Source organism: Mus musculus, chromosome 7, assembly GCF_000001635.26.
Source record: "Mus musculus strain C57BL/6J chromosome 7, GRCm38.p6 C57BL/6J".
NCBI classification, from domain to species: domain Eukaryota; kingdom Metazoa; phylum Chordata; class Mammalia; order Rodentia; family Muridae; genus Mus; species Mus musculus.
In genome coordinates, this window is record NC_000073.6 from 144,600,776 (window position 1) to 144,617,646 (window position 16,871).

The 16,871-nt window shown below is 50.5% G+C and overlaps 1 protein-coding gene across 20 annotated transcripts in view; it reads right to left on the reverse strand.

Moving 5' to 3' along the window:
- Ano1 (anoctamin 1, calcium activated chloride channel) overlaps positions 1-16,871 on the reverse strand; it is a 163,478-nt gene that overhangs the window by 12,227 nt on the left and 134,380 nt on the right. For 12 of the 20 annotated variants that reach the window (XM_006508463.4, XM_030241953.1, XM_006508459.4 and 9 more), the window contains 8 exons: positions 15,122-15,199; positions 14,075-14,149; positions 10,839-11,040; positions 10,560-10,671; positions 10,068-10,125; positions 8,075-8,175; positions 7,143-7,288; positions 2,666-2,818 (listed from right to left, as the gene is read on the reverse strand). In XM_006508463.4, the coding sequence (XP_006508526.1) occupies positions 2,666-2,818; positions 7,143-7,288; positions 8,075-8,175; positions 10,068-10,125; positions 10,560-10,671; positions 10,839-11,040; positions 14,075-14,149; positions 15,122-15,199 (925 nt within the window). The remainder of the gene's footprint in view (positions 1-2,665; positions 2,819-7,142; positions 7,289-8,074; positions 8,176-10,067; positions 10,126-10,559; positions 10,672-10,838; positions 11,041-14,074; positions 14,150-15,121; positions 15,200-16,871) is intronic. The other 8 variants (XM_030241960.1, XM_017321913.2, NM_178642.6 and 5 more) reach the window with 1 other exon arrangement.

Here is a 16,871-nt window from a genome sequence, read left to right on the forward strand (position 1 = left end):
TCAGCTTGGTGGGTTTCTAGGTTTTTAGGGATAGCCTGCCTCTGTCCTGAAGCAGACTTCACCAAATAGTGGCACATACACTGGGAACTCTACCAGGGGCATTTTGCGAACTCAACAGGGCACAGTGTGTGGCCATATGCTTTTCTTCCTTTCCAGCTATGGGACAGTAAACTGAAGAGTTTCTAAAAATTACCTAGGAGAGCCCAAGTTCCCTTTGGGCCTCCAGCATTCAGTACAGGGTTTGCAAAGTTGACCCTCTATTCATTTATGAGCCAAGGGGCTCTGGTTTTCTGGGCAGTGGGACTTAGACTCTGTCCAGGCTTCTATTCTTCCAAGGTTTCTCCAAGGGCCCAACAGGTGGAAAGTTCCTGGAGGATTTTGCAATAGACACATCTCTGGGCTTGTCTGAGAGCAGGGTTTGGGGCACCCATCCTGCTGCTCAGATGTGGCCCAGGGCTGCTTCTATATCTGGAGGATGGCTTTTAAATGTTAAGAATAGAAGGGATTTGGCCTTCCACTGAGAACAGTTGTGCCCCAAAGCTGAGGTAAGCCAAGAGCTCCTGAAGGGCTCTTGTAGCTCTGAGTTACCAATCTAGCCATGCCTGAGTGTGGCTTATGCTATGACCACAATGGGGCAGAGTATGGGACTCTGGGGGCTGAGAGGGTCAGTTTGTCTAGAGAATTTCAGTGGTTTTAAAGTCTGTGGGCATAATCCAGGCCCACTTGGGTGTCTGTTTCCATTGTCTGAGTTGCCTGGGTAGGAGGTGGCATCAGGAAGCCATAGTGTCTGGGCATAGGATGAGAACCTTGCACATGAACCCTGGCTCTGACCTCCTCATCCAGCACCATGTTTCTAGGCCACTCTCTTCAGGCTGGGGGCAGGGGTGGGGGCAGGCAGGGGCAGGGTGTATGTTTCTACAGGCTTATAGCAAAGATGTGAGTAAGGCTATAGAACCAAACAGATGAAGTCACCATAGTTGATGTGCTTGACTGTGACCATGGCAATTCCATCCAGCTCACTGTAAAAGATCACAGGGTGACAGAGAGGCCCAGGCCACCTTCTCTCAGAGGTGGTTGGGAGACTGGAAGATGTGCTTGTCCCTGGCAGGGGCTGGCCATGCTGCCAGAAGCCATGGATGGCCCAAAGAGCATCTAGCCTGGCAGAGACACTAACTAAAGCAAGAGAGAATACGGAGTAGATGGTACCATCTGAGGGTTCCCACAGGTGTGGCTGGTACTACCCAAGGGTTCTCCATGGGATGACCTGGATGTGCTGGGGGCTGGGAAGTGTCTTAGAGAGGCCAATGCCACCCCAAACAGTCTAGAAAACTCCTATCTGGGTCACAGAACCTAACCCAATGATCCCTTATCACTATGGAACTATAATCTCTATGGCTTCCCTCACGTGATTCAGTCTGCACAGAAATGCCCTTCTTACTGAGGTTGTTCAAGAGGAGATGGATTAAAGGATAGTGGGTCTCTTTGTAGGATAAGGAGGACACTATCCTAACTGGCTCTGGTTGTGGCATGCATGGCATCTGGAGCTCTATGAACTCCATCTTCCATGTTCTCTACTCTTCCCAGATACACCCAGTGTTTCTCCTTAACTGTCGCTGATGACGGGATGCTCACTACCAGGGGGATGTGTGCTCTTTCTGTGGACTATTGCAGCGCTGTGTATCTCACTCTCTATCTCTCCCCCCATCCGCGTTCTCCATTTATAACACAGGCAGGAGAATCAGGGTTCATAGTCCCACACCGAGTTTCATCCTGGCCTTGAACTTCATGGGTAAGCCATCAAGACAAAACTATACTTCCTTGGCTATGGGAGGTATCCTTACCAAAAACATTTCTTTTAAGGTTTTAGTGTGTGTGTGTGTGTGTACCCTTGCAAGCCAGAAGGCAGCAATGGATCCCCTGGAGTTGGAGATTATGAGAAGCCCAACATGAGGTTAGTTGGTTAGATGGAGTTAGGTCCTCTGTAAGAGCAGCCAATATGCCTAACTGCTGCACACTCTCTCCAGCCCCAGCTACTTTCTCAACCATGAGCTCTGAGTGCTGTAGCATACAGGAGGCAGGGGGCACTTGTTGAGCAGCTAATGCTCTGTCTCCATTGCTCTATCTTTTAGCTCTGGGGCTACCCCAGTGTTGGAGGATGGGGTGTTGAATAAGCATAGAGAAAAATGTCCCCTCATGTGTGTCTGATGCATCCCAGGAGAGCCATCACAAATTTACTTAAAACATGACTTTTGGTGTGGTGTGGTGTGTGTATGTATGTGTGTGTGTGTGTGTGTGTGTGTGTGTGTGTGGTGTATGTGGGGTATGTGTGTGAGAGAGAGAGATTTTTTTTGTAACTTTGTTGTGTTGCTCTGGAACATGAACTTTGTGGATGACAATGTGATGTCACAACACCATAAGATTATTGGACATGCCTGGGAGACCTACATCAGTGGATGGTCAAGACAGGCAGATGGCTGACAAATAGTCCCATATGTCATTGGTAGCTGACATATCTTGGAGGTTGGGGGACCAGTGGGACACTCAAGATCTTGAACTACTTGGGAAGGTGGTGGGAAGGCCCTGGTAGGGAACACAGGTCTGGAGCCCCCTATCTTCTCAAGAACCCCTGCCCATGTGCTCTGAGCCCATCTCCCAGCTCACTTACCGATGTCTTTGGCTCTGATGGCTACTGGCCTCCGTAGCTCGGTGACAAACTTTTTGGCATCCAGGCGGATCTCAATGATGTTGTTTAGCAGGGCGAAGAGTGGAGCCAGAGGGAAGGACGCAACAAACAGGGTGACAAAGCCGAACTGAATGACTGCAGGGAGAGCACACAGTGTCAGCTGTGTAGCCACACAGTGCCCTGTACACTGTCAGCAGTACAGCTGTGCATTGCCCTGCACACCACACAGCACCTTGCACACCATCAGCAGTGCAGCTGCGTGGAGCCCCGCAACCCCGCATGGTTCAGACCAGGGCTGCCTGGTACCCTGCCTCAAAGGAGTTCATCTCCATGGACCTGCCTCCCTCCAGAGAGAGAGAGAGAGAGAGAGAGAGAGAGAGAGAGAGAGAGAGCGCCAGAGCCAGAGCCAGAGCCACTATCATCTTGGACAGTGCCCAGGTCCCAGGAACTGAAGACAGAAGTCTCTGTATCTGGAATTCAACATGGCTGGCTTTGAACTTGTGACAATTCTCCTGCCCCAGCTTCCCAAGGATGGCACTGTACCATCATGTCTGGATTATTTTATTGTGTGTCTGTGCATATATGTGCACATTTGCATGGGTGTACATGTGTGCATGGGGACCAGAAGACACTGTAAATGCTAGTTTTCAGGTGTCAACTACCCTTTTCCTATTTCTTTTCTTTTCTTTTCTTTTCTTTTCTTTTCTTTTCTTTTCTTTTTTCTTTTCTCTTCTCTTCTCTTTTCCCTTCCCTTCCCTTCCCTTCCCTTCCCTTCCCTTCCCTTCTCTTCTTTTCTTTTCTTCTTCTTTTTTTAAGTAGACTCTCTCACTGGGACTTGGGGCTCATAGTAGCCTAGACTGACTGTCCAGGAAGCTCTAGGGAACCTCCTGCTTTTCCCTCCTCAGTGCTAGGATTACAAGCACACCACCACTACCCTTGGCTTGTTACAAGGGTTCTGGGAACTGAATTCATTTCTTCATGTTTGTGTAGAAAGCACTTCATGTACTGAGGCATCTTGCCAGCTCTACACTGTGTAATTTTTATACTTGTTTATAAATGTGCTCTGGTCATGTTCACCCTGGTATGACTGCTGAGTTACATGCATGCTTGAAGTTCACAGGTCCAATCTTATGAAATATCTGCTCATAGGCAGATCCAAGTGGGCGCATGGCCTGGCTTGGCCCGGCCCATCCCTGTGCCCAAATCTCCCTAGGGTCAGGAAGACCTGCTCCCATAACTGTTTAAAGAGTCCCTCTTTTCCTCTTCCATCAGGCCTAGGAGAGTAGGAGGACATGTCTTCTGGGACTGTCCCAGCCTTTTGTCCCCAGGCTTCACGTTGCTGTTCACCAGCTCTGGGCTTCTTCAGACCTAGAAGCCGCAATCAACTTGAGTTGAAACAGGTCAGGAAAAGGTCATCAGAGGGATGAGAGTCGGAGAGCTGGTCCAGAGGCTGTATAGTGGGACCTGGTCCAAAGGCTGCTCCGTGCCAGGGGTAAATAAGGAAGCTACAGAATGTCACTCTGTGCTCAGATGGCTGAGTATGGCTATTGTTAGCAAGGTAAGCAGGGCAGGAGGCTGTGGGAACTGTCTCCCAGATGTCTTGGTGACCTCTCTTTGGCCCTAAAGTATGGGCAGCAGGATGGGATGCCTCTGCTGAGGAATGGAGGTGTTGGTATGTGTGTGTGTGTGTGTGTGTGTGTGTGTGTGTGTGTGTGTGTAGGTTATGATGAAACAGGACCAGCCATGTGCCATGGTTATGTGCATGAGGCTCAGGCTCAAGGTTGCTGCTGTAGGTGGGCTTTCCCACTTTAAAAAAATTTTTTGACACAAGGACTCATGTAGCCCAGGTTGGCTTCCAGTTTACTATATAGCTAAACATGACCTTGACCTTCTGATGGGTCTGTCTGCTTCTCAAGTGCTGGGATTGCAGTATAGGTCTGCACTACCATGCCTGGTTTATGCTGGTGATTGAACCCAGGGCCTTGTACATGTTAGGCAAGCATCTGCCAAAGGAGCTACAGTCCTAGCCTTGGTTTTTTCACTCAGAGTGATGTCACTGCCTCATCCATCATGAAGGGGATGAGAAAGAGAAAGTGGAGGGGAAGTGGGAGGGAAGGATTCTGGAACTGAAGCTAGTGTGGGATATCCTTCCATCCATAGCTGTGAGCCCCCATACTAGCCTTAGATTTCCTGGAGGACAAGATGGCAGCTGATGTGACCAAGAGAGAGAGCCAGGCTAGTACTGCACCCTGGTGCTGGGCTGGGCTAAGCTACTTGACACATAACAAAGAGACCTTTGTGCCTGAGATCTCCTTATTCCTAAGCCCTGGAGGATCATGGGAGCCTGAGGTGAGATTTCAGTAGTAAGATAACTGACCATGTCTCTGTCAACTACAGGGTGCTTCTCTGTGGTATCTTGTTTCCAGAGCCTCCTCAGAGAGTGGAGGCCTGACTTTGGGGGTAAGGGAGACCAGTACCCAGACTCTATTGGCCATGGCTCTGGGGATGAACAGGGAAAGAAAGGAGCCTGGAGTCCTGTTTGCTCCCCACCCCCATAATCTCCTGAATTTTGGGGTGAGATGATTCCAGCTGGGAACATGAACAGAGAGTAGCTGGGAGGTGTTTATGGGGGCAGAATGCTCTGGCCACTGCTTCAGCCTGGAGGTCACCATTGTCCTCTACGCCAAGGCTGAGGAGCTCTGTGGCCACATACCAGGCCTGCCTTGCTTTTCAGCACTGTGGATAATGCAGAGTCCAGAGCAGCCCCTTCCCAGCCAGGACCTGATACTGCATGCTTGAGTCCTGTCCATGGAGGCTGAGGCCATGCCAGTCTAAGCCCCCTCTGCTTGAGTCTTCCTGTCTGTGCTCGCTTATCCATATGTTCAGTGATCATGCACTGAACATCTGCTATATACTCAGGCATGCATTGAGTATCTGCTGTATACTTGGGCCCATTCTAGGGTAGGGGGACAACAGTCAAGAGTGAGAAGGAAAGGTCTTCCCTCTACAGGGCTCCATCCTTCTGTGAGACAGACAGAAAAGGGGGGGGGCAACTAACTTATGATGTCAGCTGGATTTAAAATGGGGCCAGAGAAGGAGCTGGGTCCTAGGCATGGGGAAGGACTAACTTTTTTAGTCACTGTGGTCAGAGAAAACTTTTATTGGGGGACACTCAGAGTCTTCCAATAAAAGGAAGGAAGGAAGGAAGGAAGGAAGGAAGGAAGGAAGGAAAAAGAGAGAGGATCCATGCAGGTATTTGAGGGAGAGCATTCCACTAGAGGTATCTATCATAAAGGCAGAGGCCTCATTATAGGCCTGAGCTACATGCTTACAGAACAATGTGGAGTTCAGTGTGAAGACAGCATAGAGGCCCAATGGACGGAAGGGAGCTTGGGAGGCCCCAGGGCTGTGTAGGCTGCACAGGCTGCACAGGTTGCACATGGCTTTCCCTATCGCTCAACATCCTTCCATGCAGGGACTGCATTAACACTGGCTGTTAATGAGGCTTATCCAGGCCTCCCTAAGAGGACTGGTGTCATGTTAGGGTCACAGCAAGCCCAAGTAGAGACAAGTATCTTGGTTATCAGGAAGAATAGAGAAGTCACAGACCCAAAGAAGGTCTCTAAAAGTGTGTGGCTATGGTATCCCAAATGCTGGGGGCCTCCAATGGAGCTGGTATTGCTGTTGAGGGAAGTAGAGGGAGGAGGAATTGTTGCTTGGCCTTGTGTATCACACTGTGTGGCAGGTGACCATGTGTTGCCTGTCCTGGGCCTTTGGAAGGTGAGTTTGGAAGAAAAGGGACAGTGTTTATAGTCTGGAGGAGGAATAGAACCCAGAGCCAAGAGTCAAGGCCAGGCATCTCCTGTCCTGCCTCTGCCTGACACCTGTGAAAGGGTGAGGGGCACTGAGGGTTAGGTCATGGGCATCCCAGCCCACAGCCCTTTTCCTATTTCTAATGTGGTAGCCTGTTTCCTGTGTGAAGGTCAGAGGTCAACTTCCTGTATCATTCCTTAGGTATGGTTCATTTTATTTTTTTGGCTCCCATCTCTTACTGGCTTGGCACTCATCAAGCAGGCTAGGCTAGGCTGGCTGGCTAGTGAGCTCCAAGGGTCCTCTTGCCTGCCTCCTCCATGCTGGGATTACACATCTCCAACTCTCTCTCTCTATTTTTTTAAATGTGGATTCAGGGATTGAACTTAAATCCTAGAGTTGATAAGGTAATTTACTAACTGAGCCATCTCCCTAGATTGTTTTCCCTTTTTCTGTTTGTTTTGGTTTTTTTTGAGGCTGGGTCTCATTATGTAGCCCAGGCTGGCCTCAAACTCAAGAGCAACCTGCTTCAGCCTCCAGGTTCTGGGATCACAGGCAGGCATCCATCACTGTGCCAAGATCCATAGTCTTTGTCCGATCTGCATCCCCCATGGCCGGTACCCACTGCCCTGGCCAGGATACTACTCACTCATTTCCATGTACTCGGGCGTGAGGCCGGCGAAAGGTTCGAGGTTGAAGTCCACCTCATAGCGCTGCTTCCGCTTCACGTACTCTTCACGGTCTGAGGGGCTCTGTCTGCGCAGCTTCAGGTAGCGGATGAACTTTTTCATCTTCCTGCAGGGGGCGCTGTGTCAGTAGGCAGCCAGGGGTGGGGGCTGCACTCATCCCACCTCTGAATTATACTTATACTACTCTGTCTGCCCTAAGCCTGGACCACTGCTAGTGTCCTGAAAGAGGCGTCTTTTTTTATTGTTGCTTTGTTTTGAGCCAGGGTCTTACTATTAGCCCTGGCTGGCCTTGAATTTACTATGTAGACCAGGTTGGCTTCAAACTCAGAGATCTACCCTTCTCTTCTTCCCTAATGCTGGGAACAAAGGCATGTGCCACCATGCCCAGCCCGATACCTTTTGGAAGGGGACTGAAAGCTCTGACCTCCTCCTAGAGGCAGCACAGCTCTGTTGGTTTCCTAAGATGCTGAAGGTCAGAGAGAATGAGAGGCCACCTATCGCCATGGGAGTCCCCCAGAGGGGACCAGGAAGTGTGGGCTGTGCTATGCCCCTGTGGACTCTCATCAGTACACTAAGGTCCTGGCTCCAGGGAACCTGCACCCCTGAGGAGCAAGATGAGGGGATTAACCCCTTGGCTAGACACTCTGCCACTCAGGAGCCGGCATGCAGCTAGGCTGTGTGGCCCTCTGAAGGTGGGACTCCATGTCTCCTTGTCTACAACAGGGCAACTTTTGCTTCATGTCCTCTCCCCATCTTTCTCACCTCCTGGTTTCTGATGTCTCCTATCCCCAAAGAGGCTGATGCCTCACTTGTCATAGAGGCTACTTCTAGAGTCCACTCAAGCCCCCTGCCCCCCACCGCTATGTCCCCACCCATAGCAGGCACCACTCACGGGATGCCAATCTCGAAGAGATTGTTCTGGATTAGCTGCTTGCCCAGCATAATGATGCTCAGCTGGATACAGAGCTCCATGAGGCAGCCGCCCGGGGCACACTGTAGGGAAGAGGGCCGGTTAGGTCTAGTCTGGCTCTGGGTCAGGGGGAGGTTGGCCCTCAACTTGTGAGGTGACTCATGGCCTCATAAAAGTCAGGTTGGGGGCTAGGGAGACGGTGGATGGGTAAGAGCACTTGCTTGCAAGCAGGAGTATCCAAGTCTGAATCCCAAGCCAAGTGTGGCTGCATGTTATCTCAGCATTGTGGGGTCGGGGCAGATGCAAGAGACACAAAGATCTCTCGGCGCAGTCATCCTAGCTGTAATAGTTAGCTTCCAATTCACCCTACCACAAAGCATCAGGAGGAGAGTAGTAGAGGAAGACACCTGACATTATTCTCCTCTAGCCACCTCAAATGCACATTATCTGTACGTGTGCTTGTGCATATGTGTGCACACATGTCCGCGAGCATGCGCGCGCGCACACCCCCCCCCCCCCACACACACATACTAAGGGTGGTTCACATCAGCACCTTCTGAAACCTTGAGAATAAGACCTAATTTTAGGAAGAAGTCATTGCCCTGCTTCAGTGACCAGTGTCCTCAGAAGAACACAAAGATCCAGAGGGAGACAGCATCTGGAGTGATGCAGAGAGGGCCACCAAGAAGCCAGGCTTGGTGGCACACACCTATAATCCCAGCACTGTAGAAGTGGAGGTAGGAAGAGCAGGAATTCAAAGTCAAACTCAGCTATGTTAGATCCAAGCCAAGCTAAGCTACGTCAGACCTCGTCTCGAAGAAAAGAATAGGGTATTGTTGGCTCAGTCAGTGAAGTGTTTGCCTTACCAGCATAAGAGGATGCCATGCAAGAAGCAAAGCACACATTACAGACTTTCTGTAAACCTCACACCTGCAGAGGACTCCCTGCGGCGCCTGGGCCTGTGGTCAGATAACTGAAGCAGACTACCTTCCACTACTGAGTCATCCTGTGTCTGACGCTCATCCCTTTGTGACAATGTCCTCTCTAGTGTCGTGTGTGTGTGTGTGTGTGTGTGTGTGTGTGTGTGTGCATACACACACTCATGTGCATGTGACAAGCACATGTGCGTGCATGCATGTGGAGGGCAGAGATCAATCTTAGGAGTCAGTCATTCCTCAGAAGCCATGAAGCTTTTTAAATTTAATTTAATTTTTTACATTTTTATTTTATCTATATGAGTGTTTTGCTTGCATGTGTGTCTGTGTACCATGTATATAAGTGCGTGGTGCCCATGGAAGTATAAAAAAGGGCATCAGATGCCCCAGGGCTGGAGTTATAGATAGCCACAGTGTAGGTGCTGGGAATCAAACCTGGATCCTCTGCAAGAGTAGCAAGTACCCTTACCACTGAGCAGTCTCTCCAGCCCCCATGCCTGGCCCGAGTTCAGTCTGGAGAACCATGAGGTGGAAGTAGAGAACTGACTTCTGCAACTTGTCCTCTGGCCACCACACATGTGCTGCAGCATACACACAACAAATAAGAAACTGCACTCAAAATAAGATTAAAAAGGGGCTGGAGATATGGCTGCGATAGTAAGAGCATTTAAATGCTCTTGCAAAGGATCTGGGTTCCCAGTATCTGTATCAGTCGACTCGTAACCAGCTGTAACTCTGGTTCCAGGAGATCTGATGCTTTCTGATTTCTGCAGGCACCTGAACATATCTGATGTACATAGCCCTTGCTGCTTTGACTTCTGCTCCATGATGCACTGCACCCTAGAGCTATGGGCTGAAGTCAACCCTTTCTCCCGGAGGATGCTTTTATCAGGGTGTCAATCACAGTGACAGGGAAGAAACTATGACATTATAGATCTATGTGGATGTGTGAAGATGCAAGAAAGTTTCCCCCTGTAGTGCAGAAGCCCAGGGGACAGGAAGCTAAGCAGAAGGCTGCTGGGAAGGGGGTGATGTATTACCTCCTCCATCCGGAAAGAGCGGAAGATGTACACGTAGTCACCGGGCCGACCAACAAACCTGGGAGAGTTGGGGCAGTGGTTAAGGAGGAGCTGGACTCAGGCCCTAGGAGCTGGCACCCAAAAGGACCTGTGCTTCTCTGGATCCTCAGTCTGAGCCACCAGGATTTTAAACAGGCTCCCTCATTTCCCAGTGGATCTTCAGTATATATACCTCTGTGCCACCTGGTCTGCTGAGGGGACTAGCCGAGGTTACTGTCTTGGCTGCTGTCTGGGGTCTATTGACAAAGGTCCCCACTGCCTAGGGTCTGCATCATTAGGAAACTCCTGTGCTCTGTTGACCCAGCCCTCCCCAGAGCATCTTGGGCTGTGGAAGCTGCACTTCCTGTTTTCCCTGGGTTATGGGAGTCTCCCACCATCGAGAGGGACAAGGTAGGACAGAGGCTTCTACCCAAGTGAGGAAGAGGCAAGGAGCCAGGGTGGAGGAATTCCTACCGGCCTTTGAAGAAGGCGACATAGAAGATGGGAGTGTAAGAGTTCACAAACTTGAGCAGGAAGGCCTTGAAGGTTAGCCTCTCCTCAAAGCTCTTCTCTGTCTTTGGGACCTCTGAGGAGAGACATACGGTACTGACTGTGCCAGCTGCTAGCCACTCACAGCCAGGCCAGGCCAGGGGAAGTTGGGACTAGCCACAGTTCTGTGACCAGGCTGCCCACTTCAAGGCTGGCCCTGCCCTAGGCCCATGCTGCCTATGCTGTCCTGCACATGGCACTCACCAATCTTGGTGAGCCACCTGGCAATGCAGCCGTAAACTTCATCCAGCAGAATGATGACCACGAGGTTGATGATAACAGCGGTGGCCGTGACTGTAACCCGGATGTTGGACCGCACAGACGGGGAGGAGTTCATGGCCAAGGCTGCAGCTGTGGAGATTCTATAGATGATAACTCCGAGGACGATTGCAAATGTCACTGCGATCTGCAGGGCAGGCGTAGACATGCTTAGTGGGAATGCTAGGGGTGGTTTGGGGGAAGGCGAAGAGCTCCTGTGAACCTGCTCGTCTGCTCCTAACCCCCAATTTTCCTGCATCAGAACTAAAGCTGGAATTACTGGAGTCACCCACCCGATGCCAGGTTTTCGGTAGGAGTCAGACCGCAGAACAAGAAGAAAAAGTGGGAAGACTCCCAGGATCAGAGAGGTCGTGTGGCTGGGTCAGGGCACCTAGCTCTGGAACAGGCTTCACCAGCTGGTTCTTCCAAGCCTAAAGTTCTCCAGATCTGTTTACAATCCTTCCTTACTGTCCCCTATGTAGATCCCAGGACACTGTAGCCACACCCCCAGTGGCTGTTCTGGTGGGTGGTAGAGCAGACTGGCTGCCGTGGATGCTTCTTGCCCAACCTGAGGCAACTAAGATAGCAGACATTTAGTGTGCAGGGCTGAGTTGGTGCCCTCACTGTGATCATGTAGATGGTGGCATCCTGCAGGTTTGCTGGGGCATGGGCAGAGTCTTCCCACAGATATCTTGCAGTTACTACCTTCCAGCTCTTCCATGACAGCAGTCCCAAAGCTAGCCAAACCCATCTCAGGCTACAACATTCCATGGAACTCAGACTGCTGGTGCCTGAGAGATGGGTGGGAAGCTGGTGACAGGTTTGTTCCGCCTGCTACAGTCGTCTGTCTGGGTTCCTTTTCCCTTTGGCACAGGTCCATGGGTAAGACCCAGTCTCTGCCCAGCCCAAGGGTGTGAACACCCCACCCTAGAGCTTGCTGGGCAAGGGTTGGCATGTCTGAGGTTCGAAAAGCAAAGCATAGCTGGGCTTTAACCAATTGTGTGTAGGTTTTGGCTGCTCTGGGCTCGGGCCCTTATGCCCCTGAGTCCTGGATGGAGGGGAAGCCTTGTCCTTGCTGGCATGGTCTCTTATGGCTCCTGGCACTGCTGCTCTCTGTTGCCCACTCAGGGGACATGGCCTTTGGAATTTCTTCAGAAGACTTGCCCTGTACACTATGGGCCATAACCAGACCTTTCCAGACATCTGTTAGTGACTAAACAGAGAAACACCCTGCCTGGGAAACCATCTGCAGCCCCCACTATGCCCTGTAAGCACAAGGCATGGATACCACGCCTTGATCTGTGCCAGGCACTGAGGTTTTCCTCGGAACACCCCTCAGGTCTGCCAAGAGGCCATTCCTGGCCATAAGGACATCTCTTGTGCCAGCGTGCAGAGGTGGGGAAGGCTCTGGGTCTGTGGTGACTCAGCAGAGGCAGCCCTCCACCCTCCTCCTCTGAGGGAGCCACGAGCCATGTGCCCTGCACTTCTGGCTGGCCATGCACACTGATGTCTTCAGGCTTAGCTCATGTGCATCACCAGTATCTGTGCCTGAATGGAACTCTGGGGTCAGGAGTGAAGCTGTATCTCCCATCAGCCATGAACCTGTATCTCTTGTGACAGGACCCTTAAAAAAAGACAGTCCCAGCTGGTTTCCTACCTGTGTCTGTCTACCCTGGCTTCACTCACCTACCTCTGTTAGCTCACCCTATATTCCTTATTAAGGCAGGGGAGGTAGGTAGGAGAAAGGATTCTGACCAATGGGATACATTGTGGGAGGGTCTTCTGAGGAAGCCCCCTTCACACACAGGCAGCCTCTGCTGCTCATCTTTTGCTTTATTCTCAGCTTTCCCCTTTCTTACCTGGAATGCAGAAGTGATGTTGGAGGAGGAGCTATAAGGCAATCGGGATGAGTGAGCAGAAGTCCAGAGATGCCAGTGCCTCTGGCCACACTAGGCCCTAGGCTACCTACCCTCTTCCTAAGCCATCACTGGCCCTTTTGCTAGGAGCAGCTGAACTGTGGGGCTGCTGGAGTCTCTTGATTCCCGAGCTTTGCCCTTCACTGACTAAGGGCTGGGGGTGTGATTCTCTGGTTATGCCTCAGTACCTGAGGGAACGTGCCGCCCTCAAAATGAAGCTGAGAGTGTGTCTGTAGTCCCAGCTACTCTAGAGGTCAAGGTTCAGAAGCTCAGGAAGAGCCTGGGCAGCACAGGCCTCATCAAAGTGAATCAGAGCAAATGAGTGTGAGCTTGACTTCCTGTGAGTTCCTGGCTTCTCCAGGAAAAGGTGGGTGAAGCTAAGGCCTACACTGTCTTCCAGCGGCCCACCCTGCCCAGGAAACACAGCCTGACTCAAGGCTGTCTGTCCATCTCATATGAAATGAGGGGCCCGTAGGGCAGATGAAGAAGAAATAAGCTGTTAGCTTTGCCCCTTCTGGCTTGGCCTTCCAAAGAACAGCCTTTAGATCTGTTTCCTCAGCAGCAGCATTGTGGAGTCAGGGCTGGCTAGCTGTGATGACTGAATGGATCATTCCCTGGAAAGCCCTTGGGGCAGGTGGCTGATGGGCATCTTGGACTGAGAGACTAGGTGGCTGTGCCAGGATTTCATCAAAACCTCTCAGGCTAGACAAAAGATGACAAGTGGCCCATGCCACGTGAAGGTTAAGACAAGTACAGGTGGTTTGAGGCAGAGGCCTGGTGGGGCCAATGGGAATGAGAGCCTCGTAAAAACCATGAGGTGTTTGCTGGGTCTTTAGAATCAGCTTAGAGCCACCTGTCCTGTTCTTCCTCTTTTTCTTAGATTTTGAGACAGCCTCACTATGTAGCTCAGGCTGGCCTTGAACTTGTAGCAATCCTCCTGTTTCAGTCTCTTGAGTACTGGGATTACAGGAGTATACTGCCCTGCCTGACCATCTTGTGAAATTTTGTTACTGGTTTCTCTAAGAATTGTCAAAACTCTCTAAGAATTTTGAGGGCACAGAGATCCCAGTGTGAGGTATGTCCCACTTATGGAAAACCATGTGTCACTGGATTCAAATCACATAACCCAGGACCACCACAAAACCTAGCCCAGCCCATCTTAGGGATGGAAGAGGGGTATCCCTCACTCCCTCTCTGTCTCATTGTGTCCCAAGATGAGTGCAGGGCACCTCTCATTCCAAGCCCCTCCAACCTTCTAGAACTTACCATGAAGATGATGGAGACAAGATTGGTGAAATAGGCTGGGAATCGGTCCCTCCAGGTCAGCTTCACCTTGTCGGTCTGCAACATGAAACCATCTGCTCACTCACTGGGAACCACCCTAGTGGGTGGACAGGAGTGTGCACAAAAACTCAGAGAAACTTCCAGAAGGTGCTGAGCAAACATGACAGCGCAGTGAGAGGAGAAGCACACAGGGCCTAGTCCCCTGTGAACAGGGTCACATGGTGACAGAGAAGGGAATGGGTTTGGGGCTAGGTTTCTTCTTTGCATGGGCATGGCATTGCCTACTGCTCCCTAAGAACTGGGTGGCCTGCAAGGGAGAGGCCCACATCTGAGACACTCTTCTTTCTCTGCAACCTCCTGTCCAGGGCTCCAGGTCCTAAGCTGTTGGGCCATTTGTCTGGGTGCAGACCATAATAGCTATTTCTCCCTTTGCTGAGCAGGTCAGAACAAGTGGCTAGCACTACGTGTTAGAACTCAGAGCACTGTAAGGCCATGTTGACCTGGGGCCACATAGCTCACAGAGGCCCTCTTGGGCCCTGAGCTGGCTGGCCTGGAGGGACCTTGGGGAACAGTAGTTGGTCACTAGCCTCTTGGGCCCTGAGCTGTCTGGCCTGAAAGGACCTTGGGGAGCAGTTGGTCGATAGCCTAGGCAGTTTCAAGTGTGTGTGGGAGGGGCTTTCAAAGACAAAAACACACTTGAGCTCAGCATGCTGGCACTGATGTCACGTGGGAGGCCACTCATTCCAGAGGTGTCTGCATGCATGCGCACAAGGAAAAAAGAAGCAATCGTGGACACTCGTGACAAGCATGTCTCCAGAACCCCACACGAAGCTGCCTTACTCCCTGTGGATCCCTGAGAGCCATGCAGTGACATCACAACACAGGGCAGGCTGCATGTGAGAGGTGGGGAGAGGACACAGATGGGAATGTTCCGAGAACACACCACAGAGATGGCCAGGGACAGACACAGTGGGCAAGAAGGCCTGCAAACAGTGTCAAGCCTTGAGTTGCCCCCAAACAGAGAAGTACCAATTTCACCCCTGCCATGGCTGTCCTAACCCTCTGCTTCCATTTGTTGGTCGGTTCTTCTGGAACATTTCGGCACTTCTGAGGGTGGGTGGGGAAAGAGAGCACTGGGTGGCAGAATGAGGGCAGGGTATTGCTGATCTTGGATGTGAGTCTAGGCAACAGCTCACTCTCTCTGTGAGCACCATTTGCCAAGGCTGACCTAGGCTCTTGACATTTTAAACAAGTTAACACACAACAGAGTCTCAATTCAAGGTCAGGGCAAGGAGAACTACAAGTTTCCAGAATAAAGAATCCAGCAAAGAGTCCCCATAGGTTCCTTCAGCAACATGATTTCAATGGTTTAGAGCTTGAGGAACCTGGGTCTGTTCCCACTACCACCCTAAGACACTAGAAATGGAGCCACACCCAGAAATACAAGTTGGCATGGCAATCAGTGGTTGATCTGTTTTAATAAACCAATTTCATGGGACTGGACTGGAGCTCAGTTGGTAGAATGGATCCTAGTCCTACACAAACACACGGTGGTGTCATATCCTTGGAATCCTAGCACTCTGGAAGATGGAGGCAGGAGGATTAGAAATTCAAGGTCATCTTCAGTTACATAGCTAGTTGGAAGCCAGTGTGGGCTATATAACCATGGGCTGGCAAGAAGGCTCAGCTGGTAAAAGTGCTTATGGCCAAGCCAGATGACTTGTTTTCAAAACTTCAGGACCCACACTATGGAAAGAGAGAACAGACTTCCTAAGGTTGTCTTCTGATCTCCACACATGTGCTGTTTCATAGACATACAAATAGATGTAATTTAAAAAGGAATAAAACCACATGAAGTAATGTTGTTCCATAACTGGGGAAAATCAATGCAAAGCTGTCACTGGGAGCCACACGAAACAAGAGAGAGAATGTGGTTGTATGAACCCAATCGGCTCAGGGCTGCCATCCTCCTGAAGTCTGCAAAAAACCCCAAACCCCAAAACTCAAAACCAAAACAAATCAAAACAGAACAAAACTAACCAACAACAACAAAAAAAAAAAAAAAAGAAAGAAAGAAAAAAGAAAAAGAAAAACACACACCCTCCTAACATCTTTGTGACTCTCTAATGATTCAAGAGCTGGGGCTAAAACTGAGGCAGGGTAAGGCAGCGCCTGCTCTCTGAAGTTGCTTGCTGCAATGGGTGTGGTATATGGGGGCTGCAAACCTCTGTGGCTTTAGGAATGAGCAGACACTTCTCTGTGTTCATTCCAGTTTGAGATCTGTGACCAGAAAGCCACTAGGCCCACAGTACTAGGGAGCTCAGGCTGACTCTTGAGATTTCTCCAGGAAGGCTTAGGGCCAGAGAGATGCCCTGGTGACATGACTCACTTGGGGAGGCCACCAGGTTGTATACAGAGGAAACTACCCGGCTGATATGTTAAGTCAGACAGATGGCTTCTGGCTGGTCTAACCCATGGGTTGCACATGGCCTACCACAGCTATGGATGTGACCCAGCATAAAATTGTAAACTTCAAACATGAATTTTTTTGCCATTTATTTCTGCAATTTGAATGTAAGGCTGTCTCAGCTCTATAGATGACAATGTTGTGCCTCAGTGTCAGAACTCCAGACACACCTGAGAGTGATCTAATTGTTTATGTAGTTTTATTCTTTTTGAGACATGGTCTCAGTGTCTAGTCCTGGTTGTTCTAGAACTTATTTGTAGACCAAGCTGGCAGAGATCTGCCTACCTTTGCCTCCCGAGCACTGGGATTAAA